The following is an 18,003-nucleotide window of genomic DNA, read 5'->3' on the forward strand; positions in this document are numbered from 1 at the left end:
CCCCCATTATTTTTCCCCATTTTCCCTCCATTTTCCCCCCATTTTCCTTTCATTTCTCCCCCCATTTTTGCCCATTTCCCCCATTATTTTCCCCATTATTTTTCCCCATTTCCCCCCATCATTTTTCCCCATCTTTCTCCCCCATTATTTTTCCCCATTTTCCCTTCATTTCTCCCCCCATTTTTGCCCATTTCCCCCATTATTTTTCCCCATTATTTTTCCCCATTTTCCCTCCATTTTCCCTTCATTTCTCCCCCCATTTTGGCCCATTTCCCCCATTATTTTTCCCCCATTATTTTTCCCCCATTATTTCCCCCCATTATTTTCCCCCATTATTTTCCCCATTATTTTTCCCCCATTATTTTTCCCCCATTATTTTTCCCCCATTATTTTCCCCCATTATTTTCCCCCATTATTTTCCCCCATTATTTTCCCCCATTATTTTTCCCCATTTTCCCTCCATTTCTCCCTCCATTTTTCCCCATTTTCCCCCATTATTTTTCCCCATTTTCCCTCCATTTCCCCCCCATTTTCCCTTCATTTCTCCCCCCATTTTTGCCCATTTCCCCCCATTATTTTTCCCCATTTTCCCTCCATTTCTCCCTCCCTATTTCCCCATTTTCCCCCATTTTTTTTCCCCTTTTTCCCTCCCTTTCCCCCCCCATTTTCCTTTCATTTCTCCCCCCATTTTTGCCCATTTTTCCCCATCGTTTTCCCCCATTATTTTTCCCCATTTTCCCCATTATTTTTCCCCATTATTTTTCCCCATTATTTTTCCCCATTATTTTTCCCCATTATTTTTCCCCATTATTTTTCCCCGTTTTCCCTCCATTTTCTCCCCCATTTTCCCTTCATTTCTCCCCCCATTTTCCCCCATTATTTTTCCCCCATTATTTTTTCCCCCATTATTTTTGCCCATTTTTCCCCATTATTTTCCCCCATCGTTTTCCCCCATTATTTTTCCCCATTTTCCCTCCATTTCCCCCCCATTTTCCCTTCATTTCTCCCCCCATTTTTGCCCATTTTCCCCCCATTATTTTCCCCCATTATTTTTCCCCATTTTCCCCCATCATTTTCCCCCCATCTTTCTCCCCCATTATTTTTCCCCATTTTCCCTCCATTTCTCCCTCCATTTTTCCCCATTTTCCCCCATTATTTTTCCCCCTTTTCCCTCCATTTTTCCCCCCATTTCCCTTCATTTCTCCCCCCATTTTTGCCCTTTTTCCCCCATTATTTTTCCCCTTTTCCCCCATTATTTTTCCCCATTTTCCCTCCATTTCCCCCCCATTTTCACTTCATTTCTCCCCCATTTTTGCCCATTTTCCCCATTATTTTTCCCCCATTATTTTTCCCCATTTTCCCCGCCATTTTCCCCGCCATTTTTCCCCATTATTTTTCCCCATTTTCCCTCCATTTTTCCCCCATTTTCCCTTCATTTCTCCCCCCATTTTGGCCCATTTTCCCCCATTATTTTTCCCCATTTTCCCCCATTATTTTCCCCATCATTACCCCCCATTATTTTTCCCCATTTTCCCTCCATTTCCCCCCATTTTCCCTTCATTTCTCTGCCCATTTCCCCCCATTATTTTTCCCCATTATTTTTATTATTTTTCCCCATTTTCCCCCATTATTTCCCCCCATTTTTCTCCTCCATTTCCCCCATTTTCCCAGCAGGAATGGTGGCTCGGGGCCCTGTCCCGGCTGCTCACCCATCCCTGTTTCTGTCCCCAGCGGAGGCCGCACCGCTGGCCCGCCATGAAATTCCGGAACCACGGCAACCACGGCTCCTACGCCGAGGTGGAGGCGGCCAGCCAGGAGAAGGAGGGGTTTGTGGAGGCCGAGCAGTGCTGAGCGCTTCTCCTGGGGATCCATCCCGAGGGATCCGTCCTGAGGGATCCATCCTGAGGGATCCATCCTGAGGGATCCGTCCTGAGGAATCCATCCTGAGGGATCCTGAGGAATCCATCCTGAGGAATCCTGAGGAATCCATCCTGAGGGATCCACCCCAAGGAATCCATCCTGAGGGATCCTGAGGGAATCCATCCTGAGGGATCCATCCTGAGGGATCCATCCTGAGGAATCCATCCTGAGGAATCTGTCCTGAGGGATCCATCCCGAGGGATCCATCCTGAGGGATCCATCCCGAGGAATCCATCCCGAGGAATCCATCCTGAGGGATCCATCCTGAGGGATCCGTCCTGAGGAATCCGTCCTGAGGGATCCTGAGGAATCCATCCCAAGGAATCCCAAGGAATCCATCCTGAGGAATCCATCCTGAGGGATCCATCCCGAGGAATCCATCCCGAGGAATCCATCCTGAGGGATCCGTCCTGAGGAATCCGTCCTGAGGGATCCAAGCCGAGGAATCCATCCTGAGGGATCCATCCCGAGGGATCCGTCCTGAGGGATCCATCCTGAGGAATCCATCCTGAGGGATCCGTCCTGAGGGATCCGTCCTGAGGGATCCATCCTGAGGGATCCATCCTGAGGGATCCATCCTGAGGGATCCAAGCCGAGGAATCCATCCCAAGGAATCCATCCCGAGGAATCCTGACAAATCCTGAGGAATCTATCCCGAGGAATCTCAAGGAACCCTGAGGAATCCATCCCGAGAAATCCTGAGGAATCCTTCCTAAGGAATCCTGACAAATCCTGAGGGATCCATCCTGAGGTATCCATCCCAAGGAATCCTGACAAATCCTGAGGGATCCATCCCAAGGAATCCTGACAAATCCTGAGGAATCCATCCCAAGGAATCCATCCCAAAGACTCCCGAAGAATCCTGAGGGATCCATCCCAAGGAATCCTGACAAATCCCGAGGAATCCATCCCAAAGACTCCTGAGGAATCCCAAGGAATCTCTCCCAAGGAATCTCAAGGAACCCTGAGGAATCCATCCCAAAGAATCCTGAGGGATCCATCCCAAGGTATCCATCCCGAGAAATCCTGAGGAATTCTTCCTAAGGAATCCTGACAAATCCTGAGGAATCCATCCCAAAGACTCCCAAAGAATCCTGAGGGATCCATCCTAAGGAATCCTGAGAAATCCCAAGGAAACCATCCTAAGGAATCCTGACAAATTCTGAGGGATTCATCCCAAGCAATCCGGACAAATCCTGAGGGATCCATCCCAAGGTATCCATCCCGAGAAATCCTGAGGAATTCTTCCTAAGGAATCCTGACAAATCCTGAGGAATCCATCCCGGGGAATGCCAAGGAATCCATCCCAAGGAATCCTGGCAAATCCTGAGGAATCCATCCCAAGGAATCCTGACAAATCCTGAGGGATTCATCCCAAGCAATCTGACAAATCCTGAGGGATCCATCCCAAGGAATCCATCCTGAAAAATCCTGAGGAATCCATCCCAAGGAATCCCAAGGAATCCCAAGGAATCCATCCTAAGAAATCCTCACAAATCCTGAGGAATCCATCCCAAGGAATGCCAAAGAATCCATTCCAAGGAATCCTGACAAATCCTGAGGGATCCATCCCAAGGAATCGTGAGGAATCCACCCTGAGGAACCCCAAGGAATCCATCCCAAGGAATCCCAAGGAATTCCAAGCCTTCCATGCCCCAAAGTGCTGGGATAAATTAATTTGCTAAATTGTTAATTGTCACCCTTGGCCCTGAAGGAGACAGAGAGAGGGGGGGAATAAATCTGAAATTCCACCAAAATTCGTCTTCTGGTGGCCAGTGGGAACGGAGAGGGATTTGGGGACAAAACTCTGGGATAAATCCAGGATTCAGATCCGTCAGGAATGTCTGGACATCGCAGGAAACCTCAGAATCACTCCTTAACCTCATCATTTTTAGGTTTTTTTCCTAATTTTTCTTCCATTTCCCCCTGTTTGGGATGAGCCCCTGGATTTGGATGGATATTGGGACCCCAAGGGAGGCTTTGACTCGAGACCTCTCTGCATTTTCTACTCCTCCTGTGCCACCAAAATCCAACATTCACCCACAAAATAATCCCTGAACTGAGGGGAAAAAACAAAACCAGAATCCCAAATCCAGCAGGAGGGAAATTTTCATCCCCCCCACCACAAAATGCTGTTGCATTATGGATTTTTTTTCCCCCCTCTTTATTTTTAATTTTCTCCTGCTCCTCAGCTGTTTATTCTGATAATCAAATTTTGGGTGTATTTTATCCCCTGTTGCTGCTGGTGATTAGGGTCTGTCTAATTAATATTTTCCTTCTCATCTGCTGAATTTATGGAACGATTACAGATAAATGTGGATGTTTGGTGGCACTCAGACCCCAAATTCGACTTTCTTGCAGCCCCTGGGGAGAATTTTTGCTGCATTTTATGATATAAAAACACCAAAATGCTCCGGCTGAGTCATGATCGTGCCCCAGATTTGGAAGTTTTATTCCCAAATCAAGAATTTCCCTAAAAAATTTGTTTCTTTCCCCAAAGTGGGAAGTAAAGGGAATTTATCATCCAGTTTTTACCCCAAATCTGATCTCCTTTGTCATGGTGATGAGTTAATGTGGGGTTTCTTTCTCTGAATTTCATTTTTTTCCAATGGTTAAAATTTGAATTATTAATTCCAAAAGTTTCAGGCTTGGGTTTTTCCTGTTTTTCTGCGCATGGGAACAGCGAGATTTTGGGTTCTTCTCTTCCCCCGCAGCCCCTGGAACTGCTGGGAAACATCCAAGAGTTCTGAAATGCCACAGATTTAAAGAAAAAACCAGATTTTAAAGAGCAAGAATTGTACCAGACCCTGGGGTTTTGGGAGAAAATCTGGATTTAGGGAAAGATTCAGGTGAGGAATCCTTCAAATATATTAAAAAAAAAAAAAAAAATCACTTCAAGGTCATTCAGAACCTGGGAATAATTTCACATCCAGGCTTCCTTTTTTAAAAATATGTTTATTCCCATTAGAAAAATAAATAATAAATCTATTTTTTTTTTCCCCGTTTTCCCTTTCACCCTCTTTTCCTTGAGGCTGGGAGAAGCTGTGCTAACAATGCAAACAGGAGTTAATTTAATTTAAGGAGTTAATTTAAATTAAGGAGTTAATTTAATTTAATCAGGATTAAAGAATTCTCCCATCCTGGTATCTTGTGGAAAATCTCGAGTGGAAAAGCAGCGGATCCGCAATTAGAGATAGAAATATTCCATTTTTACATCGATATTCCAATTTTTTGCAATAAATTTTATTCATATACACACACATAAATCACCAGTTTTAATAGAAAATAAAAAAAAAATTTAAAAATCTGTCAAAAATTGATTTCCACACCCAACAAACCCCAAGAAATAGAGGGAAAATCACCTCAGCCATGCAAATAAACAGATTTTTTAAACCTGGAAATGCTTAAAAGGTCCAAAGCAGCATCTTGAGCCATAATTAACAGCAAGGAGGGAGCAGATTGCTCCAGCAGGGCCCGTGGGTGGAGGAATAAAACCTCAAATAGATGCTCTGAATTTGCATTTTCCGGGCAGAATTCAGCTCTGGGTGCGGGGAATTTGGGTATTAAATGGATTTATTGTGCCTCGCTCAGCAGGGAGGGATGGGAATGGTTTTATTTCTTGCAAAGAACCTGGGGATTTGTTGATTTTTGATTTTTTGGGGGGGTTTTTGTAGGGAAAATGGGATTTTTAAGGCTGGGTGGAATCGCCTGGAGCTGCTTTTTTTTTTTTTTCCCCCTCCCAAAATGCAGGAATGGGATGAGGAGAGGGCGGAATCCCATAATTACCACCACAATCCCCCCCAAAAAATGCAAAAAAATTGGATTTAAAGGAGCAGGAAACATCTGCACATTTCCCTTCAGCAGCCACCAGAGGATCCTGAAATCGCCTTCATTTTCCACTACAATTTTCCTGTTAAAAAAGACCAGGAAAACCCAAATCCTGAGCATTTTTCATTTATTTTCCTTCCATTTCCCCCTTTATTTTTCTCCCTTTTCCTCTTTTTCACCCATTGTTTAGCAAGTGGGTCAGGCCAGGTCAGGAATTTTTCCCCATTTCCAGGAAAACTCAGCTCAATTTTCCCGATTCCCTCCTCGATTTCAGCCATCAAACATTGACAGGAGCTTTTTTTTGCTAAATTTTTTTAAAAAGCTGACAAAACCTCAGGCCTGTGCTGGCAGAACTCATGTAAATCCTTTTTTATTTTTATTTTTTATTTTCCCTGCAAAGAGATGACATCACTGAGGAAAAAGGAGGAAAAAAAAAACTTTGAAATTTGGTTTTTTTTAAAGGGCTGATGGAGGATTTTTAACTTCTCCAGGTGAGATGGGGACTTCCGGAATAAAGAGAAAATCCAGAATAATGAGAAAACCCAGAATTCCAGAATAAAGAGAAAATCCAGAATTCCAGAATAATGAGAAAATCCAGAATTCCAGAATAATGAGAAAATCCAGAATAAAGAGAAAATCCAGAATTCCAGAATAAAGAGAGAACCCAGAATAAAGAGAAAACCCAGAATAATGAGAAAATCCAGAATAAAGAGAGAACCCAGAATTCCAGAATAAAGAGAAAACTCAGAATAAAGAGAAAACCCAGAATTCCAGCATAAAGAGAAAACCCAGAATTCCAGAATAATGAGAAAACCCAGAATTCCAGAATAAAGAGAAAATCCAGAATTCCAGAATAAAGAGAAAACTCAGAATAATGAGAAACCCCAGAATAAAGAGAAAATCCAGAATTCCAGAATAAAGAGAAAACCCAGAATTCCAGAATAAAGAGAAAATCCAGAATAAAGAGAAAACCCAGATTTCCAGAATAAAGAGAAAACTCAGAATAATGAGAAAACCCAGAATTCCAGAATAATGAGAAAATCCAGAATAAGAGAAAACCAGACTTCCGGAATAAAGAGAAAATCCAGAATAATGAGAAAACCCAGAATTCCAGAATAAAGAGAAAATCCAGAATAAAGAGAAAATCCAGAATTCCAGAATAAAGAGAAAACCCAGAATTCCAGAATAATGAGAAAATCCAGAATAAAGAGATAATCCAGAATTCCAGAGTAATGAGAGAACTCAGAATAATGAGAAAACCCAGAATTCCAGAATAAAGAGAAAATCCAGAATAATGAGAAGACCCAGAATTCCAGAATAATGAGAAAATCCAGAATTACAGAATAATGAGAAAAAAAAATGCTGGGGAAAAATAAAAATGGTGGGGAAAAAAAATAAAAGTAAAAATAAAAGTACTGTGGAAAAAATAAAAAATACTGGGGAAAAAATAAAAAGTACTGGGGAGAAAATTAAAATAATGAGGAAAAAATAAAAATACTGGAAAAAAAATACTGGAGAAAATTAAAAATACTGGAGAAGAAATAAAAATACTGGAAAAAAAATACTGTGGAAAAATAAAAATAGTGGGGAAAAAAATAAAATACTGGGGAAAAAATAAAAATACTGGGGAGAAAATAAAAAATACTGGGGAAAAAATAAAAATACTGGGGAAAAATAAAAATAGTGGGGAAAAAATAAAAATACTGGGGAGAAAATAAAAATACTGGGGAAAAATAAAAATAGTGGGGAAAAAATAAAAATAGTTGGGAAAAAAATAAAAATACTGGGGAGAAAATAAAAAATACTGGGGAAAAATAAAAAGTACTAGGGAGAAAATTAAAATAATGAGGAAAAAATAAAAATACTGGAAAAAAATAAAAATACTGGGGAAAAATAAAAATAGTGGGGAAAAAATAAAAATAGTTGGGAGAAAATGAAAAATACTGGGGAAGAAATAAAAATACTGGGGAGAAAATTAAAATAATGAGGAAAAAATAAAAATACTGGAAAAAATAAAAATAGTGGGGAAAAAAATAGTGGAGAAAAAATAAAAACACTGGGGAGAAAATAAAAAATACTGGGGAGAAAATAAAAAATACTGGGGAAAAATAAAAATACTGGGGAGAAAATGAAAAATACTGGGGAAAAAATAAAAATACTGAGGAAAAAATAAAAATACTGGGCAAAAATTCCTTCAGAGCAGCTGCAGGCCTCTGCTGCCATCGTATGGGAGCTGCCTTTGGAGCAGCAAGGAAGGAAAATTCTCCCCGGAGCTCCAGCTGCTGTCCTGGGAGACAAAAAACTCGGCAGTTACTCAGAGTGAGCTGCTCCTGAAACAGAATTGATAAAAAAAATTGATTAAAAAAAGAAATTTAAGAGTTGTTTAAAGGTTGGAGATGAGGGTTGGAGATGAGGGATGGAGAAAAAGGTTGGAGATAAAGGTTGGAGATGAGGGTTGGAGATGAAGGATGGAGATAAAGGTTGGAGATGAAGGTTGGAGATGAGGGATGGAGAAAAACGTTCGAGATAAAGGTTGGAGATGAGGGATGGAGAAAAAGGTTGGAGATAAAGGTTGAAGATGAGGGATGGAGATGAGGGATTGAGATGAGGGATGGAGATGAAGGTTGGAGATAAAGGTTGGAGATGAGAGATGGAGAAAAAGGTTGGAGATGAAGGATGGAGATAAAGGTTGGAGATGAGGGATGGAGATGAAGGATAGAGATGAAGGTTGGAGATGAGGGTTGGAGATGAAAGGTGGAGATGAGGGATGGAGATGAAGGTTGGAGATGAGGGATGGAGATGAAGGATAGAGATGAAGGTTGGAGATGAGGGATGGAGAAAAAGGTTGGAGATGAAGGTTGGAGATGAAGGATGGAGATGAGGGATGGAGATGAAGGTTGGAGATGAGGGTTGGAGATGAAGGATGGAGATGAAGGTTGGAGATGAGGGTTGGAGATGAAGGTTGGAGATGAAAACTGAAGATGAAGGTTGGAGATGAGGGATGGAGAAAAAGGTTGGAGATGAAGGTTGGAGATGAGGGATGGAGATGAAGGATGGAGATGAAGGTTGGAGATGAGGGATGGAGAAAAAGGTTGGAGATGAGGGATGGAGATGAAGGATGGAGATGAGGGATGGAGATGAAAACTGAAGATGAAGGTTGGAGATGAGGGATGGAGATGAGGGATGGAGATGAAGGTTGGAGATGAGGGATGGAGAAAAAGGTTGGAGATGAAGGTTGGAGATGAGGGATGGAGATGAAGGGTGGAGATGAAGGATGGAGATGAAGGTTGGAGATGAGGGATGGAGATGAAGGTTGGAGATGAGGGATGGAGATGAAGGTTGGAGATGAGGGATGGAGATGAAAACTGAAGATGAAGGTTGGAGATGAGGGGTGGAGATGAAGGTTGGAGATGAAGGATGGAGATGAAGGTTGGAGATGAGGGTTGGAGATGAAGGGTGGAGATGAAGGTTGGAGATGAGGGATGGAGATGAGGGATGGAGATGAAGGATGGAGATGAGGGATGGAGAAAAAGGTTGGAGATAAAGGTTGGAGATGAGGGTTGGAGATGAAGGATGGAGATAAAGGTTGGAGATGAGGGATGGAGAAAAAGGTTGGAGATAAAGGTTGGTGATGAGGGATGGAGATGAAAACTGAAGATGAAGGTTGGAGATGAGGGACGGAGATGAAGGTTGGAGATGAGGTTGGAGATGAAGGATGGAGATGAAGGTTGGAGATGAGGGATGGAGATGAAGGTTGGAGATGAAGGTTGGAGATGAAGGATGGAGATGAAGGTTGGAGATGAGTGATGGAGATGAAGGTTGGAGATGAAGGTTGGAGATGAGGGTTGGAGATGAGGGTTGGAGATGAGGGTTGGAGATGAAGGGTGGAGATGAAGGGTGGAGATGAAGGATGGAGATGGGTTTGGTGACGCTCCTGTGGGATCACACCTGTGATACCCCAAAACCCAGTGACACCCAACACACCTGTGGAACCCCATCCCTGCTGAACCCCACATCCAAGGTACCCCACACCTGTGGCACCCCATTCTGGCAGCGCCCACACCTGTGGCTCCCCACACACCTGAGCCGACACGCCCACACCTGCCCTGCCACACCCCACGTACCTGAGGACACCAGGTCACCCCTGGGACCCCCGATGTCCCCTGGCCCCGCCGGCTCCTCCCGCCAAATCACATCAGCTCCCTCATTGATTATTCATTAAGGGGCGTGGCCGAACGAGCGCGGCAGGTCTCGTTATGGCGGAGGGGGCGTGGTCAATTTAAATATTCAGGATGGGCGGGGACAGCGTGGGCGGGAAAAGCCGCGCGAGAGCCGCTCGCGCCCCGCCCCCTTCCTCCCCCCTCCCCCGCGCGCCTAAAGGGGCCGCAGGCAAAAAGGCGGGAAAAATCATTATTAACCAAAATTCGTATAAATTCACCTAAAAAGGGCAAAAAGTTGCCAATAACACGAACGAAGCACCGCTGGAGGGGCGTGCTGTTGTTGTCTGTGGTCATTTCCTCCCTCCAACGCGTCTGTGGCCGCATTGGCAGCTCTCAAAGTGAAACTTGCTGTGTTGGTTTTTAATATTTGCCAACATTTCTGAGGCTCCCAAACACAGCTGTGCTGCCTGTACACACCCGCCTCTGCTCCTACGACCACAACCCCTTTTAACCCCAATAGCTAGCAACATTTGACTGAAATAGGACTTTGAAGAATTGAATTTAAACAATAATAATTTAAAAAATGGTGGTTGTGGGGTTTCTTTCCCCCTCAGGGACACGGAGTTCGGTGACCCCCACACCCCCATCCCCTGCTGCTCCCTCAGAGCTCGCTGTGGGCACCCGGCCGGGGGTGTTTGTGGAGAGGGGGTTTCCGTGAGGTAAAAAACGGCTGATAAAGTGTTTTGTGTGAGTATCATCAACTGTGAGACGTTCTCTGTTAATTTTCTGTAGGTTTTGGGGTGCAGATCCCCTGTTTCAGCCCTTTAGCCATGAAGTTTGGTAGCTTGGGGGAGAGAGGTCATGGCGGAGGACACAGCCTGGCCCATGCTTTGGCCTAAAGGTCGTAGCCCGTCCAAATCTGACCCAAAACCACAGGCAAAAGGCTAAAAGTAACCCAAAATAACGCATTTCATCAAATATTGAAACTTGAGGAGGAAATCCAGGCTGAAGTGAGGGAAAAAGGGACCATTTTTAGGGTTTTCCTCCTCTGTTGGGAACCAGCTCCCTCACACCACAACCCGGCCACCATCGACAACAAGGCCAGGAACCCTCAGCTCTGCTTTATACTCACATTATTCTCCAATTTAGGAGGTTTTGGGACTGATTTGTACCATCAGTCTTACATAGAGCCTTTATCATGAATAAAACCACTCTTTATAAACAAAAATTTTCAGCATAGGTTAAGGGTAACAAGGTAACTCCATGGGTGCACTCAGTGCTCTAAGGTTTGTCATCCCTCACTTCAGCTTCTACTTGAAAATTATTGTTTTATTTGCTTCTACTTTCTTCCACTCTATTTTATTTCCTTTTTATACCACAAAAGACGAGAGAAAATCGGGAAAAACAAATGAGAACCCCCATGGGGTTAATATTCAAAGCCATTGGGTTTATGCTCCTGGTGATGAGGAAGGGAAAGGGAAACATCCCAAACCAATCTCCAGAGTAAACACCTTTTTTGCAATAAATGTTTGCCAAATGCTAACACAGGGCTCCGAGAAGTATCAGGACTAAATTGCATCCATTAGCAGGAGTTTAGCAACTGCTTAAGGCCAACATGGGTGGAAGTTGATGCTTTCTGCCTTGTAAACAAATTAGTTTATAGCCACAAATAAGATGACCCTTCTTAGCTAATATTATGAGTTTAGCTTGTTAAATATTGAACGTTTACCTTTCAATTTCCAGTGTGGATTAAGCAGTTCTCCAAACACTGGTGTCCCAGCAGCAGATGGAGATGCTCTGCCTCAACTCCCTAAGAAATAAAAAAAACTCACATTAAGTCAAAGAGGAAGCAAACGGGATCTTTCAGAAAATGCTTTAAAACTGCTGTTTGCACTCATTTTTATTTACACTAATTTTATCTAACTCTGCTCTGCATGAAAACAGCGATAATCAATTTAACTTTGACCAGATTGGACAGAAACAGATAAATATTAGATAAATCCTTGCCAAAAACCTCGCCGGTGGCAAAGTATTTTTTTCCTTCCACAACTGGAAAGCCAAGGTAAGATTTAAAAAAAAAAAAAAATCACTGAAAGATCCCACAAATCCCCACAGCTCCAGGCAGAAAGGAGAGTGGGAAGAGAAGAAAGTATCTCAGGACTGCAACTTTATTTCTAAAGCCTGGCTCAGAAATCTGCACCAGATTTTGCCAAGTTTAGTGGTCATAAACAGGGAATGGGCTGATTTTTATGTGGCACAGCAGGAATTGATATGGAACCCACAATTCTGTGTGTAAAAATCCTTGCTTTTAGAAGATAAGCACTTTTAATAGGTGATATTTCTTCAGGAAATTTTGTCCATTTTCCCTCCTTAAAATCCTAAACCCGCTCATTTTAGCAGCAGCCACATTTCCTCCCGAGCCCTGTGAAAGTTTTCTGCTGCTTTAGCAAGCCAGAAATATCCCACAGCTAAATTAAAAAACGTTGCAAATGACATTAAAAATCCCTTAAATATCCAATTCCCAGTCTCCCCAGCTCCAAAATTCCCAAAATTCCCAAAATTCCCCCATTTCTCTGCACAAACAGAGCCCTCATTGTGGTCAGGGCCATTTCCCCTCCATGGGATATCAGAGTCTGGCTGGAGCTGTTGGATAATAAACAGGGAGGATGTTTGGAGTTTGTTGTTTGTCATTTTGTACATTTTTTAATCCTGGCAACAATGGGGTTTGTTCTCAGGGAGAATTTTTCCTGGAATCACCCCCAGCACTTGGCAGTGCCTCAGCTGCAGGAATCAGGGACCAGGGTGAAAAATCTCAATTAAAACAGAAATTTCAGACCCAGCAATCCCCAGTGTTGCCTGACATTGCGAACTGAACACTCAAAACCCACAAATAATCTGATTTATTGATATTTTCAGAGCTCGTTTTCAGCTCATGGTTTTGGAAAAGCACTGACATTTTCGCAGGGCAATGCTGCATCATTGATTTTTATATCATGTACATAATTATTTTTACATGATGTATTTTTATACATTATATTAAATTAAGCCTTGCACCAAACTCTTCCAAAGAAGAGTCTGAAGCATCACTGTGGAGTTTTAATCTTTGCTTTGGTCCTGCACAATCAGGAATTCTCACCCTGAAGGAAAAGGGATGATTCTTTCAATATCAGCCCTGGAATTTTGTGTTCTGGTGAATAATTAGTGGGACAAATTAAAGTGATGCTGTTAATTGCTGTGGCTTGTAGCTTCACTTGGAATTCTGCAAAAATTCCCTTCCAGAGCCGTTTTCTTCTCTTCCTCATCCAAAATCAGCTGAGCCTTCCATTCCCCAGACTTTATTTACATTTCAACACATTAAATTATTAATATAAATTATTATGAATCATTAATATATATGTAATATTACTCATAGTATTAAATATACATTTCTTAATTATTATATCATATATCATATAATATTTATCATTATGCTATTATATGTTATGTTATGTTATATTATGTTATTTATTTATGCTATGTTATTTAGTTATGTTATGTTATATTATATTATATTATGTTAATTATGTTATGTATGTTATGTTATGTTATGTTATGTTATGTATATGTTTATCATTATATTGATAATTATATTATATTTATTATATTATATATATTGTAGTATATTATATTATAGTATATTATAGTATATTATATTGTATTATAGTATATGATAGTATATTATAGCATATTATAGTATATTATATTGTATTACATTACATTACATTACATTGCATTACATTATATTATATTGCATTATATTACATTATATTGCATTATATTATATTATATTACATTACATTACATTACATTATATTATACTATATTATATCATATCATATCATATCATATCATATCATGTCATATATCACATTACATTACATTGTATTATATTGTATTATAATGTATTAATATATTTAATATTATTTATATTATAGACTATACATACATTATTTATATATTTTATGTATTTAATATTCTTATGATATATGGTTATAATAATCACAAATAATTATTATAAATTAGTCAGAACACATTTTATTCTTGATGTACCAAAAGTTATTTAGCAAATCGCTCGCACTGAATCCAAGCAGTTTACCCCACACACACACACACTCCAAGGGAGCAATTTCCTCATTCTGGGAGCCTTTTCCTCCTCACAAAATCAGACTTTAACACAATTTTTTGTTATTTTCCAGGTTGGGTGCATGGCAGCGCGGGGACCATGACCTCGGGGCCCCGGCAGAGGCAGAGGCGGAGCCGCCGCTGCGGCCGCGGCCCGGCCAGGGAAGCCCCGGCTCTGTCAGCGCTGGGAGATTTCCAGAGCCTTCCCCTGGAGATCTTCCAATGGCTCAACTATCCAGTGAGGCCTAACACTAGTATTTAATTTTATAATTAGTAAATATTTAAATATGTTATAGAATATTATATTTATATTCATATATAATGTAATATATAAAATATAGATATAATATATGTATATAATATAAATATTATAAATATTTATATATGTTATATATATAAATATATATAAATATATATATGTTAAATATAATATAAATATATATTAAATATTTATTGTTGTTGTTATTTATTGTTTAACATGTTTAATATATATAAATATATATAAATATTTAACATATATGTAAATATATATGTTAAATATTTAGTTAATATATATTAAATATTTATTTATATATAAATATTTATATATATAATTTTATAATATATGTATATAATATAAATTATATAAATATAATTATATAAAAATAAAATATAATTATAAATTCTAGATAGTCTATATATGCATATATATCTATATCATCTATATCTATATCTATGTCTATATCTATATATAATATAATATAATATAATATAATACAATACAATACAATATAATGCAATACAATATAATGCAATACAATATAATGCAATACAATACTATACTATACTATACTATACTATACTATACTATACTATACTATACTATATAATATAAATTTTTATATATTATATTTAAATTTTACATTTTTTATATTTATATATATAATAGAAATATTTATATATAGATATATAAAAATTATAAATAAAAATATATATTATAGAAGTACATATAAAATTTTACATATTTATATTTTTAATATGTATTTATTTATATTTTTATTATTTATTTATTTATTTTAAAACTCACAAACCGTTATTATTTAAAATACTGTCACTTTTAAGGAGTTAAAATAATTTTACATGACTTCAACTCTGAATTTTCACCTTTTTAAGTCTGGAAAAAACAACTGACCAAAACTCCAATGATATTTGACCAATATAAATCTGACCAATATATATTTGACAACCTACTCGAATTTGTTTTTCTGCCTCTGGAATATGAAATCATTCCTTCGATCCGTCCGTTCCTAATGGCTCCGGTTGGCTGGCACAGCAGATCAACATTCATTAATTGGGGTTTGATTGATGAACCTCATTTCTGGGCCTTGTGCTTTTGAATCCAGAGGAGTCACTGACTGGTTTGAGGAGTCACTGACTGGTTTGAGGAGTCACTGACTGGTTTGAGGAGTCATTGACTGATTTTTGAAACCAGGGAGTCATTGACTGATTTTTCAAATCCAGAGGAGTCACTGACTGATTTTTTGAAGGCAGAGGAGCCATTGACTGGTTTTTTGAAACCAGAAGGAGCCATTGACTGATTTGAGGAGTCATTGACTGGTTTGAGGGGTCATTGACTGGTTTGAGGAGTCACTGACTGGATTTTTGAAACCAGGGAGTCATTGACTGATTTTTTGAAGGCAGAAGGAGCCATTGACTGATTTTTTGAAACCAGAGGAGTCACTGACTGATTTTGTGAAGGCAGAGGAGTCATTGACTGGTTTGAGGAGTCATTGACTGGTTTGAGGAGTCATTGACTGGTTTTTTGAATCCAGAGGAGTCACTGACTGGTTTGAGGAGTCACTGACTGGTTTGAGGGGTCATTGACTGATTTTTTGAAACCAGAAGGAGCCATTGACTGGTTTGAGGAGCCATTGACTGGTTTGAGGAGTCACTGACTGATTTTTTGAAACCAGGGAATCATTGACTGATTTTTTGAATCCAGAGGAGTCACTGACTGGTTTGAGGAGTCATTGACTGATTTTTTTGAAACCAGGGAGTCATTGACTGATTTTGTGAAGGCAGAGGAGCCATTGACTGGTTTGAGGAGTCACTGACTGATTTTTTGAAACCAGGGAGTCACTGACTGGTTTGAGGGGTCATTGACTGGTTTGAGGAGTCACTGACTGGTTTGAGGAGTCATTGACTGATTTTGTGAAGGCAGAGGAATCATTGACTGGTTTTTTGAAACCAGAAGGAGTCATTGACTGGTTTGAGGAGTCACTGACTGGTTTTTTGAATCCAGAGGAGCCATTGACTGGTTTTTGAAACCAGAGGAGTCACTGACTGGTTTGAGGAGTCATTGACTGGTTTGAGGAGTCATTGACTGGTTTGAGGAGTCATTGACTGATTTTTTGAAACCAGAAGGAGCCATTGACTGGTTTGAGGAGTCATTGACTGGTTTGAGGAGTCATTGACTGGTTTGAGGAGTCACTGACTGGTTTTTTGAAACCAGAGGAGTCATTGACTGATTTTTTGAATCCAGAGGAGTCACTGACTGGTTTGAGGAATCATTGACTGATTTTTTGAAACCAGGGAGTCATTGACTGATTTGAGGAGTCATTGACTGGTTTGAGGAGTCACTGACTGATTTTGTGAAGGCAGAGGAGTCATTGGTTGATTTTTTGAAACCAGAAGGAGCCATTGACTGGTTTGAGGAGCCATTGACTGGTTTGAGGAGTCACTGACTGGTTTGAGGAGTCACTGACTGATTTTTTGAAACCAGAGAGTCATTGACTGGTTTGAGGAGTCATTGACTGGTTTTTTGAAGGCAGAAGGAGCCATTGACTGATCTGAGGAGTCACTGACTGGTTTGAGGAGTCACTGACTGATTTTTTGAAACCAGGGAGTCATTGACTGATTTTTTGAAGGCAGAGGAGCCATTGACTGGTTTGAGGAGTCACTGACTGGTTTGAGGAGTCACTGACTGGTTTGAGGAGTCACTGACTGATTTTTTGAATCCAGAAGGAGCCATTGACTGGTTTGAGGAGTCACTGACTGGTTTGAGGAGTCATTGACTGGTTTGAGGAGTCACTGCCTGGTTTGAGGAGTCACTGCCTGCTTTGAGGAGTCACTGCCTGGTTTCTGAAACCAGAAGGAGCCATTGGCTGCTGCTCATCCCTTCCCCTTGCAGACAGGACCACCCTGCCCTTTGCCTTGCAGTGAGGGACATCAGCACGCTGAGCATGGTGTCCAAAACCATCAGCGGCCGCCTCATCCATTACATCTCCACCTCCTCGGGGAGCCGGCGGCTGCTGCTGCAGGATTTCCACCCGGAGCTGCCTGCCCGGACAGAGGGAGCCTCCTCCATCCTGGAGCACTACCGGGCCCTGGGTGAGAGCAAAACGGCCCCAAAGGGGTCTCCCGGCATGGGTGGGAATGCTGAGGGTGTGGCTGGAGAAATAGAGGGAAAGGAGCATTTCCAGTGCTGAGGAATGGCCTGGGGTTCCTCCAGGAATTCTGAGTTATGGGAAAAAATTCCAGTGTTTTCTGTCCCTTATGGGTGTCCCCAAAATTTCTGAGTTATGGAACAAAAATCCTACATGTCCTGCCTCTTCTGGGCATCCCAAAATTTCTGATTTATGGAAAAAATCCCATGTTTCCTGCCTCTTCTGAGCATCCCAAAATTTCTGATTTATGGAAAAAAAAATTCCAGTGTTTCCTGACTCTTCTAAGCATCTCAAATTTTTTTGTTTTATGGAAAAATTCCTGTGTTTTCTGTCCCTTATGGGTGTCCCCAAAATTTTTGATTTATGGAAAAAAATTCCAGTGTTTCCTGTCCCTTATGGGTGTCCCCAAAATTTCTGATTTATGGAACAAAAATCCTACATGTCCTGCCTCTTCTGAGCATCCCAACATTTCTGATTTATGGAACAAAAATCCTGTGTTTCCTGCCCCT

The 18,003-nt window shown here is 40.6% G+C and overlaps 2 protein-coding genes across 2 annotated transcripts in view; both read left to right on the forward strand.

Annotated features, from left to right (window-relative positions):
- Nucleotides 1-1,962, forward strand: part of PLXDC1 (plexin domain containing 1) — a 36,126-nt gene extending 34,164 nt beyond the window's left edge. The window contains exon 14 of the mRNA XM_064733720.1: nucleotides 1,732-1,962. Coding sequence (XP_064589790.1) covers nucleotides 1,732-1,851 — 120 coding nt within the window. The 3' untranslated portion in view covers nucleotides 1,852-1,962. The remainder of the gene's footprint in view (nucleotides 1-1,731) is intronic.
- Nucleotides 1,963-14,169: 12,207 nt separating this feature from the next.
- Nucleotides 14,170-18,003, forward strand: part of FBXO47 (F-box protein 47) — a 30,223-nt gene continuing 26,389 nt past the window's right edge. Inside the window, exons 1-2 of the mRNA XM_064733382.1 lie at nucleotides 14,170-14,323; nucleotides 17,268-17,438. Coding sequence (XP_064589452.1) covers nucleotides 14,170-14,323; nucleotides 17,268-17,438 — 325 coding nt within the window. The remainder of the gene's footprint in view (nucleotides 14,324-17,267; nucleotides 17,439-18,003) is intronic.

This window comes from Zonotrichia leucophrys, chromosome 27, assembly GCF_028769735.1.
Source record: "Zonotrichia leucophrys gambelii isolate GWCS_2022_RI chromosome 27, RI_Zleu_2.0, whole genome shotgun sequence".
In the NCBI taxonomy this organism is placed as follows: Eukaryota; Metazoa; Chordata; class Aves; order Passeriformes; family Passerellidae; genus Zonotrichia; species Zonotrichia leucophrys.